At 41.3% G+C, this 21143-nt stretch overlaps 1 protein-coding gene across 1 annotated transcript in view; it reads left to right on the top strand.

Moving 5' to 3' along the window:
* Positions 1-21143, top strand: part of PAPPA2 (pappalysin 2) — a 642477-nt gene that overhangs the window by 545360 nt on the left and 75974 nt on the right. The window contains exons 19-21 of the mRNA XM_055111171.2: positions 11817-11988; positions 15734-15911; positions 17094-17307. Coding sequence (XP_054967146.2) covers positions 11817-11988; positions 15734-15911; positions 17094-17307 — 564 coding nt within the window. The remainder of the gene's footprint in view (positions 1-11816; positions 11989-15733; positions 15912-17093; positions 17308-21143) is intronic.

Genomic DNA, 21143 nt, shown 5'->3' with positions numbered 1-21143 from the left:
TAGAGGAAAAATGAAGAGGCCATGGACATGGTCTTTTGGGTGGGCTTAATGAAGTATGGCTAAGACAATTCCAGAATAGCCTTTATTGAACCATTACTTTGTCTAAAATTGTTCTTAGTGGGATACATTCTGAGAACTAGCTGGGTGGAAGCTTTTGGTCAAAAGCTAGGAACAGGTGAAACCAGCTTAGGAAGACTTAGGGTTGAGGTCCACCCCCAAGGAATAGACTGATTTTAAAACAACTCCTCCCTAGTGACTTATCATAGTTCCTGAAATTCCATCATTAAGAATTATTTTCTTTAAGTCTCAACAATCTCCAGAGTCTCAGCAATCTCCAGAGGCCTCTTTAAAATAGTAAATAACTATATACTAGAAGTAAAAGTGTTTTAAGTCTTTACCAACTGTTTATACCAGAAGTATTCTCGTATGGATTTTGATAATTCAAAAATAAGCCCCATGGCCCTGCTGAAATGTAACCTAGTATAGCCATTTAGAAGTTTTAGGGAACAAGAGAAGTAGAAAAAGTAGTGTTGAAAAGAGGGATGAATTAAAAATGTCACCTACTTCCCAATTTTGCTCAGAGCTGGCCCTGTCAGTATAGTCTGTATTCATGGCAGCTGGTGGAGAGAGCACAGAAACTAAAAGGAAACCAGTATTTCCAAGGTTCTGTCATTTTGCCAGCCTGCCAAGGAGACAGATGCTGTAGACAGATTTGACCATAAGCTCTGGTTGAAATGACTCTCAGGCCGTGTCTGGTTTTGTGTGCAACCATAGCTCTGCAGGCAGAGGAAGTCTGGAGATTGAAGTGGCAGCAAACCCAATGCCCAGACCCCTGCTTCTCACTTTTGTCTACATCATTTAGTCTCACCGCATGATTTTAGCACAGTCTCTTCCCTTCCTCAACCCTTGATTTCTCCATAAGCAAATGAGCCATCAATGTTGCAAGGCTCCAGTGGGCTAGGAAGAGCAAAAGAACTGAAGACAATAATATTCCAAATCTAATATCAACAAAGGACTGACAAACTCTAGGATTAGAAGATGACAGAATCAACATGAATCTTCTGTTGGGGAGTCTAGAAATTTTCAAGGAAAATAAACCAAGAAGTAGGGAGAGGTAGAGTCCCAAAGGGGCCCCACAGGTGTTTTATGTTCTTACTTCTGCATGTGAATTTGAGAGCCATTCAAGGAGCTGGATTGTAAATCCTTAAGACTTCCATTTAGCCGTAGCTTATGTATAGCCCACAGAGAAGCCAGGCTACCCTGTCTTCATGCCCTGTAGATACTGTTCTAGGAGTGACACAGTCAGAAGCTCATGCCCATTAAACTTCATCACGGGGCTGTGTTGTTCTCAACTAACTCTTCGTGTTTCACAATTTCCCAAGCTCAGGCTATGAATGTAGTTGGGGAAGTGTCATTCCCTAGTGAATAGCTTAATTTGTGTCCAGGAATAAATAATAGAGAGAGAGTCAGCAGTGCAGTCCCTTGGAGGGTGCCAGTGATCATTGCTCTTTAGGAAGTGCCCCACAAGGAGATGGCTACTGCCTTTGCAAATCATGTGTGTTGGGAGGAGAAAAGCATTTAGAGTTGATGCTTGAACAGCACATGGATTAGGGGCACTGACCTTTGTACAGTCAAAAATTTGCCTATAATTTTTGACCTCCCCAAAATTTAACTACTGAAAGCCTACTGTTGACTGGAAGCATTACCAATAATATAAAGTCCATTAACGTATATTTGATATATCAAACATATTACATACTCTATTCTTATAATATTGTAAGCTAGAGAAAAAATGTTATTAGGAAAATTATGAGGAAGAGAAAATATATTTACAAATAATAATAATAATAATAATAATAATTATTATTATTATTGAGACAGAGTTTCGCTCTTGTTGCCCAGGTTGGAGTGCAGCACAATCTCGGCTCACTGCAATGTCCATCTCCCGGGTTCAAGCGATTCTCCTGCCTCAGTCTCCCAAGTAGCTAGGATTACAGGCATGCGCCATCACGCCCAGCTAATTTTGTAGTTTAGTACATGGGGTTTCACCATGTTGGCCAGGCTGGTCTCGAACTCCTGACCTCAAGTGATCCACCCACCTCAGCCTCCCAAAGTGTTGGAATTACAGGCGTGAGCCACTGTGCCTGGCCATATTTACAGTTTATTAAGTGGAAGTGTATCATCATAAAGATCTTCATCCTCATTGTCTTCATGTTGAATAGGTTGAGGAGGAGGAAGAATAGGAGGGGCTGGTTCTGCTGTCTCAAGGATGGGAGAGGTGGAAGAAAATATGTATGTAGGCGGACTGGCAAAGTTCAGACTCATGTTGTTCAAGGGTCAGCTAATATATACATATCTTTTTGTCGTTTCAAATAAATGATTCTGCTTCCCAGGGCAAGTGCTAGGAAGCATATTAACTGTATATTAGTCTGCAATTGAATTGCTTTTGTTCTTTCTTTGGTATTCCAGAGATTTTATAATCTATGTTAAAATCATGGGTTCTGAAACTTGGTGAGACAGGGCTTTTGAAAGAGAGCACTTTTGGCTGTGTAATGTAAATCTGTTTCTCTTCAGAAAGACGGGGGCCTGTAGATAAGACTTATTATTATTATTATTATTATTATTTATTATTATTATACTTTAAGTTCTAGGGTACATGTGCACAATGTGCAGGTTTGTTACATAGGTATACATGTGCCATGTTGGTTTGCTGCACCCATCAACTCATCAATTACATTAGGTATTTCTCCTAACACTATCCCTCCCCCAGCCCCACTGCCAAAAGGCCCCGGTGTGTGATGTTCCCCTCTCTGTGTCCATGTGTTCTCATTGTTCGACTCCCACTTATGAGTGAGAACATGCAGTGTTTGGTTTTCTGTCCTTGTGGTATTTTGCTGAGAATGATGGTTTCCAGCTTCATCCATGCCCCTGCAAAGGACATGAACTCATCCTTTTTTGTGGCTGCATAGTATTCCACGGTGTATATGTGCCACATTTTCTTATCCAGTCTATTATTGATGGATGTTTGGGTTGGTTCCAAGTCTTTACTATTGTGAATAGTGCCGCAATAAACATACGTGTGCACGTGTCTTTATAGTAGCATGATTTATAATCCTTTGGGTATATACTTAGTAGTGGGATTGCTGGGTCAAATGGTATTTCTAGTTCTAGATCCCTGAGGAATCATCACGCTGTCTTCCACAATGGTTAAACTAATTTCCACTCCTACCAACAGTGTAAAAGCGTTCCTATTTCTCCACATCCTCTCCAGCATCTGTTCTTTCCTGACTTTTTAATGATCACCATTCTAACTGGCGTGAGATGGTATCTCATTGTGGTTTTGATTTGCATTTCTCTGATGACCAGTGATGATGAGCATTTTTTCATATGTCTGTTGGCTGCATAAATGTCTTCTTTTGAGAGGTGTCTGTTCATATCCTTTGCCCACGTTTTGATGGGCTTTTTTTTTCTTGTAAATTTGTTTAAGTTCTTTGTAGATTCTGGATATTAGACCTTTGTCAGATGGGTAGATTGCAAAAACTTGCTTCCATTCTGTAGGTTGTCTGTTCACTCTGATGGTAGTTTCTTTTTCTGTGCAGAAGCTCTTTAGTTTAATTAGAGCCCATTTGTCAATTTTGGCTTTTGTTGCCATTGCTTTTGGTGTTTTAGTCATGAAGTCCTTGCCCATGCTTATGTCCTGAGTGGTATTGCCTAGGTTTTCTTCTAGGGTTTTTATGGTTTTAGGTCTTACATTTAGGTCTTTAATCCATCTACAGACAACCATGGTAAAACCCATACCCAGAATCAAAAATAAGTGAAGCAATTTGCCCAGCACTAGGACCCCCAAGTCTAGTTCTGAACTTACAAATAGGTCGCATTCTAGGAAGAGATGGACACATCCTGACAGATCTATTTTGAGGACCTAAACTCTGTGCTGAGACTTAAATAAAGGAGCAGAGAAAATTCCGCTTTCCCAGGGTACAGGAATGGAAGGATAAGTCAGTTTGGCGTGATAATTCAACATTTTTCTATCATGCGAAGGAAGAATCTGAATTACTGCTGGGATTCTTCTGTTTCCCTCAGATGAGAATCTTTAGAGGAGAAGAACTTGAATTAATTTTATTTTCCCAGTTAGTAGGGTTCTCAACACCTCAAAGTACCAGCATTGGTCCTCCCAAGAAGGAAATATATTTAACATTTAACTTGGTTCCTGTCCTACAAAGCAGAGATGAATCCAGAAGTGAGGAGGAAGCAGAATGGGGGGTCAGAATCAAGACTTTTTTTCTCTATTAGTTTGGATAAATAGCAAAGCTATCTAAGGATGAATGCTGTTATTGTTGTTACATTTGGTTTGCATTTGGTGGTGGGAAAATTAAATGAGGACTCTGTCTCATCCAGTCCACTCTACATTCTGTACATCCTACTCCTATCTGCTGCCAAATTCAGAGCATGCATTCCTTCTTAGCCCATACCCTCTTATTTCCATAAGAATCAATACAATGAAGTGAAACAGTAGATAAAAATTGGATCCTCTTTTACTACTTAACCTTAAAAGAGCTGTTTCTAGAAAGACCTCTGGGACTGCTATTTAGTCAAGGGTGGCACTTCTTGGATAAATGAATTGCAATATTTTGTTTAACTGAACAACTGAAAAGTTGGGACATTACGCTAAAAAAATACACTGAGCAAGAAAGATTATGAGAAACTCTTTCTTGAGTTCTCTACCACATCCTGCCTGTTCATGGGTTTTCTGCACTCCCACCCCAATACCACCATCACTTCATCTGTGAAACTCAATACCATGTTAAAGCTGGAAGGGCCCTTTGATAGAAGTCAGTTCAACCCCATCATTTTACTAATTTGCAGATGGAAGGCCAGGATGGTTAAGAGACTTGCCCAAGGTCCTAGAGGCCAGCAGGGGCAAGCCAAGACCAGAACCCAAGTCATGTGGCCTTGGTCTACTACTTTCTTCATCACACTGTATTGTTTCTTAAAAAGTGTAGTACAGATGCCAGTTTCTCTTAAGCAAAGCTATATGCTAGATAAAAGTTGTGATCAGACTTTTATGAATGCCTGGGGGAGGGTTGGATATTGACTTTAGAAAAGTTTATGAGCTGATGTCACCCTGATTTTAAGTCTGAGCTAAAGCTCAATTAAGTGCTTCTTTGTTATTATATTACAATCTTAGTATTGTAGGAAGTTCTGAAATATCCCATCATTTCTTTTGGGCTAACTTTTCTCATTTAATACAAGAAATTTGAGTTGAATTATCTTTCAGATCTGTTTCTGTTTTAATGAGCTCTGGTTCCTCTAAAATGGTTGTTAAATGCCCACCCTTCCCCACCTCCATCACCATCAGGAAATGGAGTTTTTAATCTTTCACACACTCTTACATAGGAAAAAAAATGATTTTAGTACTGATTCTGACTGACTCTGAAGTATTGTTATAGCCTTCTGGAGTTCTTTCAGGGTGGCTCAGAACCTCAGGGGAACCTTGAACCAAAGCTTCAGGGCAGCTGTAGGCAGAATAACAGGACTTTGCCTGTTTGTTAGGAACTACTGAGCTCCCCGAATATGGACCTGTATTGGAAGCTATGCCAATGTCCCTGCGATAGCCTCAAAAAATGGACAACTAAAAGAGGTGCCTGGTTTGGCATTCTCTGGGGGACAGTTCATGGAAAGTTTGTTGATGGGGCTGGCCACTCTATCTGCAAAGAATGATGTCTTTTTTCTGGTATCTACCTTACCCTGTTCCTCACTAACCATTGAAAGATGCAGGAAGACTTTGGGAACCTGCCCCTAAGTCTGAACCTGCCCCTAAGTCTGTTTTCAGATGTAAAGGTTGACACCTTTCATATAGAATTATCTAAAGTTGTTAGTCAAGATTTAAGAGATCTGCACACACTGAATTTTTTTCAGTTCACAGTGATAGGGGAAATGGTATTTTTATCCATGTTTTGAGATTTCTATTTTTCCTTTGTTCTGTCTGTAAAGAATTGAAGAAAACTTTCCAGGACATCTCTTGCCTTTCCAAATTCTATTTTCGTTAAAGTCAAATCAAATTCAATAATAAAACTTTTTCAGAAATAGCCATGAATTTATAATCAGTAACACATGATTTAATTGTTTTTTTCTCTTCAGCTGTATTCAAAGTTTCTTCAGAAAAGGGGATATGTTTTATGCTTTTGATCTACCTTGTGGCTTCTTTTTGATAATTTGAGTTTAATATGGTAAAACATAATGATGAAGTAGTGGGGCCAATGTCTCCTTCTGGAGTCAGTCTTGGCCTATAGAATTTATTGACATATCTTTCAGGTTACATATATCCAGATCTTTATGGGGTGGAGCTTTACTCCTAGTGAGTATCAACACTTTGAAACTTATAAACATCAAATGCTGGAATCCCACTGCAGGCCTATGGAATCAAAATTTTCAGGGGATAAAGCAGGAGTATATGTTTTTTAAAAAGCTTCCTAAGTGCGTCTAATGCACAGCTATGGTAAAGCCTGCCTTATGGAATAAGAGGGCCACTCTTAGAGGCTTCCCAAGTACAGTTATCATTCACATACACAACCAACAAGGGAAAAACACACATCATTATTGCAGGGCATTGCTAGGATTGTGCCCGGGTGCCCACAGGCAGGTTCTGTACAAGAGGACGATAGCCAAGGGTTAACATACATTTTGAACAAAAATTCCTCAATCAAAAGCATGGTTTTTTTGTTTTTGTTTTTTTTGTTTGTTTGTTTTTGAGACAGAGTCTTGCTCTGTCACCGAGGCTGGAGTGCAGTGGTGCAATCTCGGCTCACTGCAAGCTCTACCTCCTGGGTTCATGCCATTCTCCTGTCTCAGCCTCCCGGGTAGCTGGGACTACAGGTGCCTGCCACCATGCCTAGCTAATTTTTTGTATTTTTAGTAGAGATGGGGTTTCACCGTGTTAGCCAGGATGATCTCGATCTCCTGACCTCGTGATCCGCCTGCCTCGGCCTCCCAAAGTGCTGGTATTACAGGTATGAGCCACCGCACCCGGCCAAAAACATGTTTTAAAACATTGCAACACAATGACATTGGAAGTGAAGACCAGCAGAAAGAGAGTAGAGGCTTATCAGAGCGGAGAGACAAAGAGCAAATCTAGGGTTATGTGTAGGTGGCCATCTACATAGTATGATTTCTAAGAACCTGTTGACTTAAACCTCCCTTGTGAAAAACTCAATCCTTTGGCTTAAAACACTGACTCTTGTTAAAATGGAAATACCTGTGAATCATATCTGACAGGGTACATCATATTCTTACCTGAGAACACGTTGTAATGGGGTGGGGAAAGAGCTGGAAACATAGATGGAAAGAGAGAGGGTATTGCCAAAAGAGGATGCACACTGGGCAGGGCATCGTGCAGACAGCAGCAGCTGGACAAATATCATCACTTTGATTTACTGCTATTTAAAAGAGAACTGCTCAAAACTATTGGACTATTAGATATGCTATGTTTTTCCCTTGCCTACCCTGCTGAGGAGCTCCTTGGCTCACTCTGGCCTCTGCTGCTAGCTCCTGAATTGGGAAGAAAGCAACAGGAAAGCAACCTCATCCCATGGGAGATGGCCCGGTGGTCTAGGCTGGCCCTGAGAGTGAGGGCTCTGAGATCCAGCCTGAGGATTTTCCTCTGACTCGCTGTGTGGCCTCCAGCCAGTCTCCAAACAGCTTTAGTTTTCTTCTATGTCAAACCAAGATAAATACCTAACTTCCCACTTCTCTGGGGCATTGTAAGGCTTCACTTCTGCCACTTTCAGTAAGGCTTGTCCAAAGATCATAAGAAGAAAGCTTTTGAGAACTTTTAAGATGAATTACTTTTACTACTTATGTAGTATTAGGTAGAAAGGAGAATGTACCGGGAGGGTGGGATAATGGAGAACACAACAATCTCACTCAGAGAAGCAGTGTTTGTAGTGGAAGAGAAACACAAAAGGGGTTTTGGGGTTGGGGTGCAAGGGAGAGAAGTCTACAATTGGTACCAGATGCCATCAGAAGCTAACGACCTGACAAACTCTGTCCTCATAAAACAAATTCCTTAAAAAGGAAGCAAATGGAAATATAAGCTAGTGAAAGAATTTGCAGCAGCTGCCCTAAAACCATTTCTCACTTCATAAACAGGTCTGGGTTTGGTCCTTTTTTTTTTTTTTTGTGTTGGTCTTATTTCATGCCACTTTTCCCTCTCATATTCTCCCCTGTCTCATTCTTCCTCCCTTGCTTCTCCTGCTGAATGGACTTCTCACACTGGCAGTCATAACAATAGTAGTTCCCATTTTGATGGAGGGAGGCTCATTCAGAGCATTTGTTTTGTGTCTTGTCTCAACATGTATTTGTCCTCAATGATGGCATGGATTAATTGGATGAAGTCACTCAAAAACAGCACTTGCTCTTTTCACCCTGACTTCTTTCCAATAAACTGATGTGGACCAGAGTATTAATGACTCTCTGTTTCCCAGTACTTCCTGTTTAGCATGCTGAAGAAGAGATTATGTTTGGGACATCCATGGCATGTGGCATCTAGAGAACTAGGAGTTCTTTAGAATCACTAATGAAGCATCTTGATCACATTTCATAAAGGATGGTCAGATTTTAGCTTCCTTATCAGATAGATTAAATACATATTTGGAGACAAAAATTCATTTCCTACATTGCATATCAGCATTGAATTTGGGGAATTCATGCTGACTCATTAACAACCCCCACCTTATATATTTCTTCCTTCATCAGGTCTCATAATGGATACTTCATCATCTCAGGAAATAACCAGGGCTTAAACTTGTGAAAACATTTTCTTCACACCGATCACCTCCGGTTCTTCCAACTTATACATAATAAACATAGATAAAAGAAATGAGAATATCACTGACATATGATTTAAATCCCAAGGGCATAAGAGCAGGGTCAGCAACTTTAGCATATTTAGTCTGAATTCACCCTTTTGGGGCTAGTGCTTTTTAAGTCAAGTCTCAATTATTTCAAGGTAGTATGTGCATATTCAATGATATTTATTTTCTACTTTCTTATATCGTTGCCCAGATCTTTGATAAAGTAGTTGACCACTAACACAATTCAGGGACAAACAGAGCACACTACTGATGACAAGTTTCATAGTAGTCATATCTTTGGGCTAATAATTAGCACCAAGGGCAACAACATCAAGAGCAAGAAAATATCTTGCTAGTCTTCCATACTAGACTATGTATTCCCTAAGAGCATGGTTGTTATACCACTGGTACTCAGATCGAGGCCTTCCTAACAGTAAGTGCTCAGTAAATGCTTATTAATGAATGGTGGAGCAAGATGGTTGAATCAGTGTTTAATGATATTTTCATATTTCACATCCCCAGTTGTCATTATAAAATTTAACAAATTTCTCACTTTGATAGCTATGGACTGACTTTGCTCTCTATAACATGAACAATGTTAATTCAGAAAATTTTTATTGTGTCAACTACAGCAAGTCATGTGTTGAATATAAAGTGGGTAAGAGTCAGTTTTCCTCTTCAGAGTGTCCATAATCTAGTTTGAACATTGAGCATTTAAGAGACACTCAGATACTAATTACCTTGTGAATAAAAGGATAAATAAGTTAATTCACTGATTAAAGAATGAGAAAATGCATACACAATTATAACAGAAGATAAAGCAAAAGAAATTTAGAAGGGAGTTTTTTTTTTTATTATACTTTACGTTTTAGGGTACATGTGCACATTGTGCAGGTTAGTTACATATGTATACATGTGCCATGCTGGTGCGCTGCACCCACTAACTCGTCGTCTAGCATTAGGTATATCTCCCAATGCTATCCCTCCCCTCTCCCCTCACCCCACAACAGTCCCCACAGTGTGATATTCCCCTTCCTGTGTCCATGTGATCTCATTGTTCAATTCCCACCTATGAGTGAGAATATGCGGTGTGGGAAATTCAAAGGAAGAGGGCATCTGAAGGGACTTCTTTGAGAAGGAGAGTGTCTTAGCTCAATTTGTGTTGCTATAACCGAATGCCTGATACTGGGTAATTTATAAAGAAAAGAGATTCACTTAGCTCATGGTTCTATAGTCTGGGAAGTGCAAGAAGTGTGACGCTGGCGTATGCTCGGCTTTCTTGCTGTGTCATACATGGCAGAAGCAAACACATGCAAAGGTGCAAAACTTGAGAGGCACCCTGACTTTATAACAATCCACTCTCATGGGAACTAACCTATTCCAGTGAGAACTAATTCAGTCACTACCACAAGAACAGCACTAAGCCATTCATGAGGGATCCACCCTCATGACCCAAACACCTTCCACTAGGCCCCACCTACCAATACTGCCACATTGGGAATCAAATTTCAACATGAGTTTTTTGGGGACAAACCATATCCAAACCATAGCAGAAGGCCTTTTAGAAATCTCAACAAATTGAGCAAAGGTACAGAAATGGGAGAACAAAAAAGTGGGGTGACAAACAGCAAACAGACCAGTGAGGCCTTTTGCAGTGCTTCATGCAGTAGAGGAATAACAACTCTGTGAGGTTGCCATAATTATCCCCATCTTATAGGGGAAGGAGCTGAAACACTTGGGAATGAATAACTCAATCCAAATCTCACAGGTGTTAAATGATGGGTCCAGGATTCAATTCCAGAGAGCCTGAGGCTAATGCCCTAATTATTAACCTCTATGGTTCTGCCATGGCAAGAGGGTGACACTCATTTTGCTCCAGTGTATTCTTTTTTTTTTTTTTTTTTTTTTTTTTGAGACGGAGTCTCGCTCTGTCGCTCAGGCTGGAGTGCAGTGGCGAGATCTGGGCTCACTGCAAGCTCCGCCTCCAGGGTTCATGCCATTCTCCTGCCTCAGCCTCCCGAGTAGCTGGGACTACAGGTGCCTGCAACCACACCCGGCTAATTTTTTGTATTTTTAGTAGAGATGGGGTTTCACCGTGTTAGCCAGGACAGTCTCGATCTCCTGACCTCGTGATCTGCCCACCTTGGCCTCCCAAAGTGCTGGGATTACGGGCGTGAGCCACCGCACCCGGCCTGCTCCAGTTTATTCTTGCTGCTGTTATGATCCAGGCTGAGTCTAGATTGGCCCTGGGCAATCCAAGCAGCAGTTCTCTGCTGAGAGGATGTCTGTGGAAACATCTAGCATAAGTTAGGCATGGGACATGGATTCAAGATGTGTGAGTTTCCTCTTCCAGTAATCGGTTCAATTTCTGCTCAGTCTGTGCTAATATTCAATGGTATGTACTGCTATGGCTTTAGCAGTTGTGAAAATATTTCCATACCAATCGGTTAATTGGTGTTGCCTTTCTGTCATCTTAGAAACCTAGGCCCTTCAGACATGGACTTCTGTGTCACCTTGTGATCAAACATTTGAAAGATTCATGCCTGACATAACTAGGGGCCTCCAGGATTCACTCCTGAGCTTTGTCCTGGATTTGTTCTAATTGCTTGGGACCCAACAGTACTGGTTGTTAAATATTTTGAGTGTCATCCCATGATCTATTCATTTCTGAGCCACACAGAACTCTCAGAATCTGTTCTCCACCTCATTTCATCACCATTTGATCCTCCTGGAAGAAGGAGCCATAGAAAGTCAACTTACTGTTACTTGTTAGCTGTTAGTTTTTATGTCTATTATGCTGCATGGTGTTGGGTAGTAGAGAAAAAAGGTGATGAGTTAAATATCAGTTTTGGAGAAAATTGTTCTCTCTGGTTTAGGAGCCCTCCCAGATGGAGCTGCAAAGTCATTGCTGCTCCTTATTGGTTCTCAACCAGTCCTAAGATGGTTCTATTTCTCTTATCCCAGCTGTATCCATCGGCCCTGTGGGAAGCAGGACAGCTGTCCGTCATTGCTGCTTGATCATGCTGATGTGGTGAACTGTACCTCTATAGGCCCAGGTCTCATGAAGTGTGCTATCACTTGTCAAAGGGGATTTGCCCTTCAGGCCAGCAGTGGGCAGTACATCAGGCCCATGCAGGTGAGTTGAAAGATCACGATCACCAGGACCAAGTTCCTGGGAAGGGGAGGTATTCACACTCTTCTCTCTGGCTCCACAGGGAAAGAGCAGATGTTTTTAAGCCATTTGAAAGGAAAACATGGGGGCTCTAACAAGCAGAGAGAATGATGTCTTAATAGAAATGCAAGGTATATAAAAGCATGTACAGTGCTGATTAAGTGGGTTGGTGGGCAGTAAAGGGCAATGCTTATTCTGTTCTTCTCCCTTGTTTGTCTTTCTGTCAGAAATTATTTTCCCTCCTTTTGCCTTTAAGATGAGAATGCCAAAGTTCAGACTTGTCTGTAATTTTCAGGAAAGACTGGTTGTAATCAGCATGTCTGTGGTTCACAATGTCCACCCCAACACAACCCTCCAACAAAAAGACTGAAGAAATAGAACCCGATTTTCTCCCCAGAAGCATTAAAGCTGTGACTGAGGCAGAGATTCTGTCATGATTCTAACTCTGGCCAAATTTTCCAAATTTCTACAAGCTCCATTTCAAATTTCTACAGCACCATTTTCAGAATTTCAAGATGGTTTGGAGGTAGTAGAATATGTAGATTAACAGGATGACTCAGGAGACAGATCGGAATTAAATTTTGGCTCCACTGTATATAAGATGTGTAACTTTGGATTAAAAAATAAACAAAAGAAATTAATCTCTTTAAGCTTGTTTTCACATTTTTTAAATGATTAGAACAGAGTACTTATCTGATTGAGTTATTATGTTGGCTGGAAATAATTTAAATGCTTTTAGCAAAATGATAGGTACATAGCACTCTATTTGTTAAATTGTCAGTATTATGAGCATGATCATGTATTCTCAACTAAGAATTCTGTTTTCCATCTTGCCTTTAGAGAGTCTTCAATTCCCCACAGAGAAATTTTAAACATAAAATCAGCCATTAGAAAACATGACCATATTATAAGATAGAAAAAGGATGCACCAGGGAAGAGATGATGGTGCTCGAGGAAAAAAACAGAAAGATGTGGTCTCATAAGGAAAGAGTGGACACACAACTGTTAGCTAGACATCAGTGATTTACAAGAGTGGATTTTTTGTGTGTGTGTGTGCCAATTGATTGCTTAACAGGTTGGGAACCTGTGGGAGAATTTCACTTGCTTAGAGATGTCAGGATTTAAAGGTATACACTTTGGCTTCAGCTGGCTTAGGTTCTGCCTAGAGAGAAACAGCTTTAATATACCTTGAGGCACCAAATTCTTGGTCTGTGAAGCTTTAGCCAGGAAGGCAGAGCCCTTATTACCTGTTCTTTACCCATCTCAACTCAGGCAAAGGAATGTCCACTCCAGAAAAGAAATAAAAAGAATGGAAAAAAATGCAGGGACTGAATCCACTCATATGATAGGTGAAGAAGGGGAGAGAAGAAAAGACAACATGTATAATGCATTAAAATTAGAAGCAAATTCAAAACAAAATGGACAGTACCTAACAGAGACAGGAGAAGCACCAGGCAATAGATGCAGATTTTGAGAGGCATTCTTTTTTTTGAGACGGAGTCTCGCTCTGTCGCCCAGGCTGGAGTGCAATGGCACGATCTCAGCTCACTGCAACCTCCCAACCTCCACCTCCCGGGTTCAAGCGATTCTCCTGCCTCAGCCTCCTGAGTAGCTGGGACTACAGGTGCATGCCACCACACCCAGCTAATTTTTGTATTTTTAGTAGAGACGGGGTTTCACCATGTCAGCCAGAATGGTCTCCATCTGCTGACCTCGTGATCCGCCCACCTTGCCCTCCCAAAGTGCTGGGATTACAGGTGTGAGCCACTGCCCCCGGCCTTGAGAGGCATTCATGAGGTGATAGTGGCTCATTGTAGTTAGAGCCAGACTTGCAGGCTGTGTTAAGCATGTGAAGGGCATCATCTGGGCTGGGAGAAGGGTGGGAGCTCACGCTTTACCAACCACATGGCACAGTCAGCAACAGTGCTCTCCAGCTGACCAAACGTGCTGTCACCTCAGGCTGGTCCCATGAAGAAAATTATAGAATCGTGGTCGTGATCACAAGACAGTGGGGTATTTGCTTTTTGTTGACGCAAGAACCGAAACTAAACAGAAAAATGTGTCTGGCTTTGAATTGGGTCCTTCTGGCAAGCAACGGAGAAACATTGGGAAGCGGGAAGGAGCAGCTAGCCAGGAGTTGGTGTCAGGGGTGACAGGTGCCTTCAGCGGTCATTGTACCTGTGGCTTTGGTGCCACTGTGATTTCCTGGCAGGATGGCTGGCTCAGCCATAGAAACTCCCCTTTCTATCTTTGACCTTTGATAATCCAGTAGCTAGAATGTTGGCTGCACGTTTTTCAAACAAGCCATAAGCTTCTAGGTCTCCAGGTCCTGCCTTGTTACATTTCCCCCACCCTAGACACCTTCTTCTCCCACCTCCCGCTGTACTGCTGGGAAGTCCTGATCATTTTTCAAAGGCCAATCCTGTATTACCTATTCTGTGGAACTTCTCCTACATGCTCTCCTCCCTGGCCGAGGATGGCAGTTCCTCCTCCAGCTCCTGTTATACCATCACACAGGAGCATGCATTATACAATATGGCTTTATTGTTGCGTATTTGTGTTTTCTTTCTTCTTGAAGTTATATGGCATTCTTTCCAACCATTACAGAAGGGGATAGGATATAACAAACAAAAATGTAGCTCTAACATTTCCTTCTTTACTTTCTTTTCTGCCTTCCTCCCTCCTTTTCTCCTTTCTATTCTTCCTCCTTCACATGTTTTTGAACCGTTGTTTCAACATGTGATTTGCTTGCCTGGTCGATTTTTAGTTCCCGGAGGATATTTTGTTTAGGACAGGACCTGGCCCTCTTAGGTGCTCGATAAATATCTCTTAATTGAATTAGTAGCAGTGTGCTGTAGGGCTGCCCTACTGAAATGACAGGCACTAGGAAATGGCTAGAATCTCTCACATTTAACCACAAGGTTTGGAAGATGCCTTGTATGCATTAACTCTCAGCACCATTCTCAGTGGAGGTAATTATTTTCAGTAGCATTATCAGTTGGCTTATTAATAAGAGTGCCAGCAGGAGACAGATGACATACTCAAAAGTGGGCAATTTGAGAGAATTTAATCAAGAGACCACTCATAAATGTGCAGGCAGGATATAGGAAAATCACAAGGCAATGGTGCAGTATCCCAGGTGAAGGGACTCAGTCATCACCCCTAGGCCTGAAAGGTTTACCTTAGGAGTGCAGAATCACAGGAAGGAGCAGAAACTGTGTAGAGCAGGCTTCCAGAAGATGCAGCCAATCTGCAGCGACCCTTGGGAGAGAGTGGGGAGAATCAGCACCCTGGCCTCCCTCTTCTCCTCTCCCTCTCCAGGCTGCTGACACTGTGTCCTGGATCTGAATGCAAGTACAAGTCAGAGGCATGAAACCCACTGGAGTCAGTTTCCCTGGCCCAGAGCAGAGTAGAGAAGGGTAGAGAACAGGTCTGGAGGAGCAACTGGAAAGCAGACAACAGAGCTGGCCTGGAGGAGTCTTGCCATGTCATGATTCTCTGACACTAGCAGGCTTCTTTTATCAGCATCATACTGAGTGTTGTAAGAATGTATATTAAAACAGTGAGGCCTGAAGAGGGAGAAAGGCGAAATAATTTGTCCCGTTTTAAATGTTTAGACAGATAATCACCAAGACTCTTCTAAAGCCTGGAAACTACTCTGATACGCCTTTTAATGTGACTTTGACAGAAGCAATTTCTCTGTTTCTAGAAGGAAATTCTGCTCACATGTTCTTCTGGGCACTGGGACCAGAATGTGAGCTGCCTTCCCGTGGACTGCGGTGTTCCCGACCCGTCTTTGGTGAACTATGCAAACTTCTCCTGCTCAGAGGGAACCAAATTTCTGAAACGCTGCTCAATCTCTTGTGTCCCACCAGCCAAGCTGCAAGGTATTGTCTGGTCAACCAGGAACTGTATGCAAGTTCTCTGCCATCCGTCGCTCTTGAGGGTACTTTGGGACTCTTTTCGTTACCCCAACACCTTTCCTATTTGCTCCACTGTGTCACCATCTTCTGATAACTCCAGAAAAGTCCCAAAAGGCAACACCACTCTTTGTCCCCAACTACTTGAAAGGATGCACTGGCTCAGGTTCTAATGAATGAAGGAATCTTAGACTTTCCTCTATTTTTATTTGACAGTGTGTACCCCAGAGGCAAGGCTACTGGAATGGTTGTCCTGATAATATTCATAATCAAGATACACTTTATTGTGCACATTTTAAAATTTAATATTTACAGCCATCCTTTGAGCAATGTGTGAATTTGTCCCTGGCTTTAGTGCTGGTTAGAGATGAAGATGGAGTGGAGCCTGCTCTAGCTGATGGCTTCTCAGACTTTGGTGTGCCTAACAATGACTCAGGAGGCTTGCTATAATTGCAGATTCCTGAACCTTTCTCCAAGAGATTCTTGCTTAGTGAGTCTGGGGTGAGATAATGATGTTATGATGAATAGTCCATGGATTGCATTCGGAGAAACCATGAATTGTACTAAGGCATATGGTATAGTGTTTAAATACAGAACTCTTCATCCAAACTGCCTCTGTTCAAACCGTGATTCTGCCCTTTACTAGTTCGGGCAAGTTACCGATCCCCAATTTCCTCATCTGCATAATAGGGGATAATAATAGGATCTATTTCATAGGGTTGTTTGAGGTTTGAAATTTACACACGTTAATACATGTAAAATGCTTAGAGTAGTGCCTGCCATATAATAAGCACTATAAAAGTGTCATCTATTATTATTTTAATGCTTTCTATGATAACATCACTGCTATATTTTTATTATATGTAGGTAGGAAAAGAAGTAATGATTTAGTTGGTAGCCCTTCTTTCATTTGGGTCAAGAAAGATTTATCTGACCTCTGTTTTATGTAAGAGCATCACACTGGATGCTCTGTAAGTAAAAAGATGTAGGACTAACATTTGACGTGGGATTTTTGAGATGCTACTCAAGAAAGAATAATATGACTTTTGAAAGGCACCAGTAAGTTCAGAGGTTTTTATTTCATCTGCTATGATTATCTTTCTGGGCTCTCTGTTCTGAGCATCTTGTGCTTCTCTTTCCTGGAGTCAGGACTGAGCCCATGGCTGACATGTCTTGAAGATGGTCTCTGGTCTCTCCCTGAAGTCTACTGCAAGTTGGAGTGTGATGCTCCCCCTGTTATTCTGAATGCCAACTTGCTCCTGCCTCACTGCCTCCAGGACAACCACGATGTGGGCACCATCTGCAAATATGAATGCAAACCAGGGTACTATGTGGCAGAAAGTGCAGAGGGTAAAGTCAGGAAGTAAGTTGAATATTCCTGGTCTTTGGAGTTCTACCTACCTCGCTGCTTGTTATGTTTGTTTTTCTGTATAATCTCTCTTTACCTGCAGGGCTATATTCTCCAGTCATGACAGGGAGGCAACCTGCTGTGCTTTCTGTAAATGTATTCTTTCCAATAGAAGATCCCACAGTCTCACTTACATACTTTTTAAAATAATTTCTGCCCTAATGATCGCTTTTCTTGAAAGTAAGAGTTAGCAGCATCCCAGGTGTTATATGTGTTACCTGAATCCAACTCTGTGCCTGCATATACTCATCAGTCCAGTTTACAATTGCAGGCCTGGCCTGGTCCCCAGTGCAGACACTTATGAGCTGTGGATATTGGGAAGTTTCCTTTCTCTGCCTCAATTTTCTTTCTGTAAAAAGGGGATGATGATTAAAAATATCCGCCAGTTAGGGCTGAGGTAGGAACTAAATGAATTATATGAATCAAACATAAAATTCAGTAAATTTATTTTAAAAATATAAAACTCAACTCATTTTGGCTATTAATATTGTTATTATATCTTTCTCCTTTCTCCTTCCTGAATTTTATGTATGTGCACTCCTAGACCCATGGCAAGAAACACTTTTCCTCCAATGTCATGGGGGATCCGAAAGAACAAAAGCTTTATAATGTAATTTAAGAGGAAAGGCTTCCAAGAGAGTCATCTTGGGGTTCAAATCCTCATCTCCCCTTTATCAGCTGAGTAACCTCAGGCAAGTTACTTAACTCTTTGGGTCTTGGTCTCCTTCCTTCCTTCTAGGTCTCATTCTTATCCTTTTAAGTTTAGAATAATGCTTGCATCCATGTTGAGTTGAAGGATAATTCAACCTTCAACTCAATATCCAACTCAAGGTTAACTCAGTATCCAGCCCAGTGCCTGGCTTGTGCCAATTACTCAATAAATGGTTTCAGAAAAAGAAACTTTTTCTGAGTGAACGAAAAGCTTTCAGGAAAAGAAACTTTTTCTGAGTGAACAAAAAGCTTTCAGGAAAAGAAACTCCTTGCATTTAGGAAATAGTAGCTATTCTTTCTCTACCGTAAATTATGTAGCTACAAGAGAAAACCAAATCTGTTTCTTACCTAGCACTTAGTTGAAAGCCTGTTGATATGTATTCTTCTAAGATTTTGTTTTTGAACTAACAAAATCCTAGCCATGGTATTACCAGTGGCGCCAGGGCATACGACCTTTGCTTGTAAGCTAGGATGGTCTAAAGGGACAGAAAAAAATATCAGGAAACTATCTGACTCACATTTACCCTTTCTCTAGTTGATCTCTCAACCATGTTAACATTTGGCCATTAGAGCAATGGCCTCTCCAAGGGCCTTCCACTCTAGAAAAGGCCCAGGCTCATATGTGGGAGGGGAAGACCAAGCCCATACCCTGCCCTTTCCACCAGAGGGAAGGGCCAGGCTGATTAGAACATAAACAATACTGATGAAAAATTCATAGGAGGCAACACTCCCTGGTTCAGTGGGCTCTAGCAGGTGTAGTAAACAGTTTTTGACAACCAAGAGCACATTTGCATGTGATTTTCATAGCATCTAGAGGCAATTTGCATAGGCACGCATTGATAGACAGTGAGTACCCAGGTAATCTTCAAGTGAAAATGTTACTACAATTACCCTGAAGGCTGCTGTTTTCTTGCTTTTTTTCTCTCTAGTCTTGTCTCTTTTTTTTACACACCAGCAGCCACCTCAGATATCTGCAGAATAGTGCCATGAAGAATAAATGACCAGGGGGCCAGAGAAATGTCTTAGGACTGGAGGAATTAAAGACAGCAAGATCATCACCAGTTTTCTGGGTCATGTCTCAGCTTTATGTTGGGAAAAAATGAGGCCTCCACCCAGAACTCTGGGTGGAATTCTGGGTTTGAGGGGCATTTGTGGACACAGCTTTTCTGACTGAGAAAGTGGATGCTTGCATCACAATGTCAGCATCAGTTTGGGCTTAAACGTTGACATTCACAAGCACCATTCTGAGGGAAGATTAAATTATTTACCACGTTATGTAAGCTGATTAAATCTTAGTTTACATCTGTTTACATAGCAGGTGGCGGGTTGGTAATCAGAAGTTTGCAAGTCTGGCATAAATCACTACCACTTGCTGCTCATGTTTACTCAGTGAACTATGTCAGCCTGGTTGCTTGTATGTGGAAAAAGCCCAGCATTGTACAAATGAGGCCCTCAACTTCTTTCTAGGATATGCAAGCACAAAGAGAAGAAATTGAGAAAAGCAGAAGGGAAATCAATCCAGAAAGAATGGGCACATGCTAATTTTATGCTACTGTACAGTGTAGTAAAACAAACAAACAAACAAAAATTTGGGAGTTATATTTGAAACTTGCTGGGCATGACCCTGAGCAAAATATTCAACATCCATGTATCTCAGTTTTTGCATCTATAATATGGGAAGTAGTAACTATTTCTATCCAACAATGTTGTTTTGAGGCTGAATGTCAGGTAATGTCGTGAAAGCATTTTACAAACTATGAAGTTCAATACACATGCTATGTATTTTCAATACACATGCTATATTACTTTTTGTTCATCTTTTTTTAAAGGAAGGAAACAATTACTAAAATATCAGCCAAATACATTCCCTTCCTGCTTCTTTTCAAGTCCATAGTTTCAAGACAAAAGAATGATAAGTGCTGGATTTGACTTCCTCTGATGTCCCTGTTCCAGCTTTGTCTCATTCTACCCAGGGATGGCACGGATGGCATATTCATCCCCTGCATGCTCTATGCCAGTCTCTGGGTTAGGAATAAAGACAGATACATAAATAAGACCTGGGCTGTCCAACCTTAAAAATGGAGTCAGGATCTTTATTATAGTGTTTTGGCCACACCTTCCTTCTTGAAACTCTTCTTCCTTGATTCTCTTCCATCTTGCTCCCTGATTGATGTTCCTTCTTCCTGTCTGTCCACCCTTGATTTCCTTTTCTAGCTTTTTTTCCTTTGCCCATTTCTTTAAAATTGATGTTTCTCTGAGTTCTCTTTTCCAACTTGTCAGGCATGATGCTTATTCACCCTGTAGCCTCAGTTACCATCTGCATGCTGATGATTCCTAAATTCATACCTGCCACTATAGTATCTTCCCTTAAGGGCCATAAGGCCCATAAGACCAACTGCCTATGGATATTGCTGCTTGGATATCGTGTCTACATCTCAAACTCTTAACTATGCAAAACAGAGCCTATTATAATTCCTTTCAAATATGCATATCTTTCTGTGTTCCATGAAGCTGGTTGAACCGGGTGCCTGCACATCACCTGAGACTCCTCAGCGCCCTTTACCTTTCCTCAAATCAGTTATCAACTCTGAGTGTCATTATCTTACTGACTCAGATATGCTTGTTTCTCTCCATCCCTGCTGCCAAGTCTCTATAATAGACTATTATCATTTTTCACCTCTGAACTGATCTTTCTGTCTCCAGTCTTTTCCCCTTCAACATATTCACCACTTTGCAGCAAAAATGGCCTTCAAAAAACTCAAATCCAATTATGTTATTTCCCCACATGAAAATGAATGACCAGCCTACCTGCCACTTTATTTAAGGGGAAAAGTTGAATATTAAGATAGTTTCAGTGTCTGCACAATCTAGCAGGGTTTCACTTACTTCTCCAGCCTCATTGCTCACTATCTTCCCTGGAAGACCCTTCAGCTCTTACACAACCTTCTTAGCATAGGCTCTAATACTACTGGACTTCTTTTATATATTCGTGGAAGCCGTGGCAGTTAGGGCCTTCAGACATGGAATTCCTTCTTCCCAGAGCTCTCCGTGACAGTGACCTTTTGCTTGACTAACTCCTA

This window comes from Pan paniscus, chromosome 1, assembly GCF_029289425.2.
Source record: "Pan paniscus chromosome 1, NHGRI_mPanPan1-v2.0_pri, whole genome shotgun sequence".
NCBI classification, from domain to species: domain Eukaryota; kingdom Metazoa; phylum Chordata; class Mammalia; order Primates; family Hominidae; genus Pan; species Pan paniscus.
This window is presented reverse-complemented; position numbering and strand designations above follow the sequence as displayed.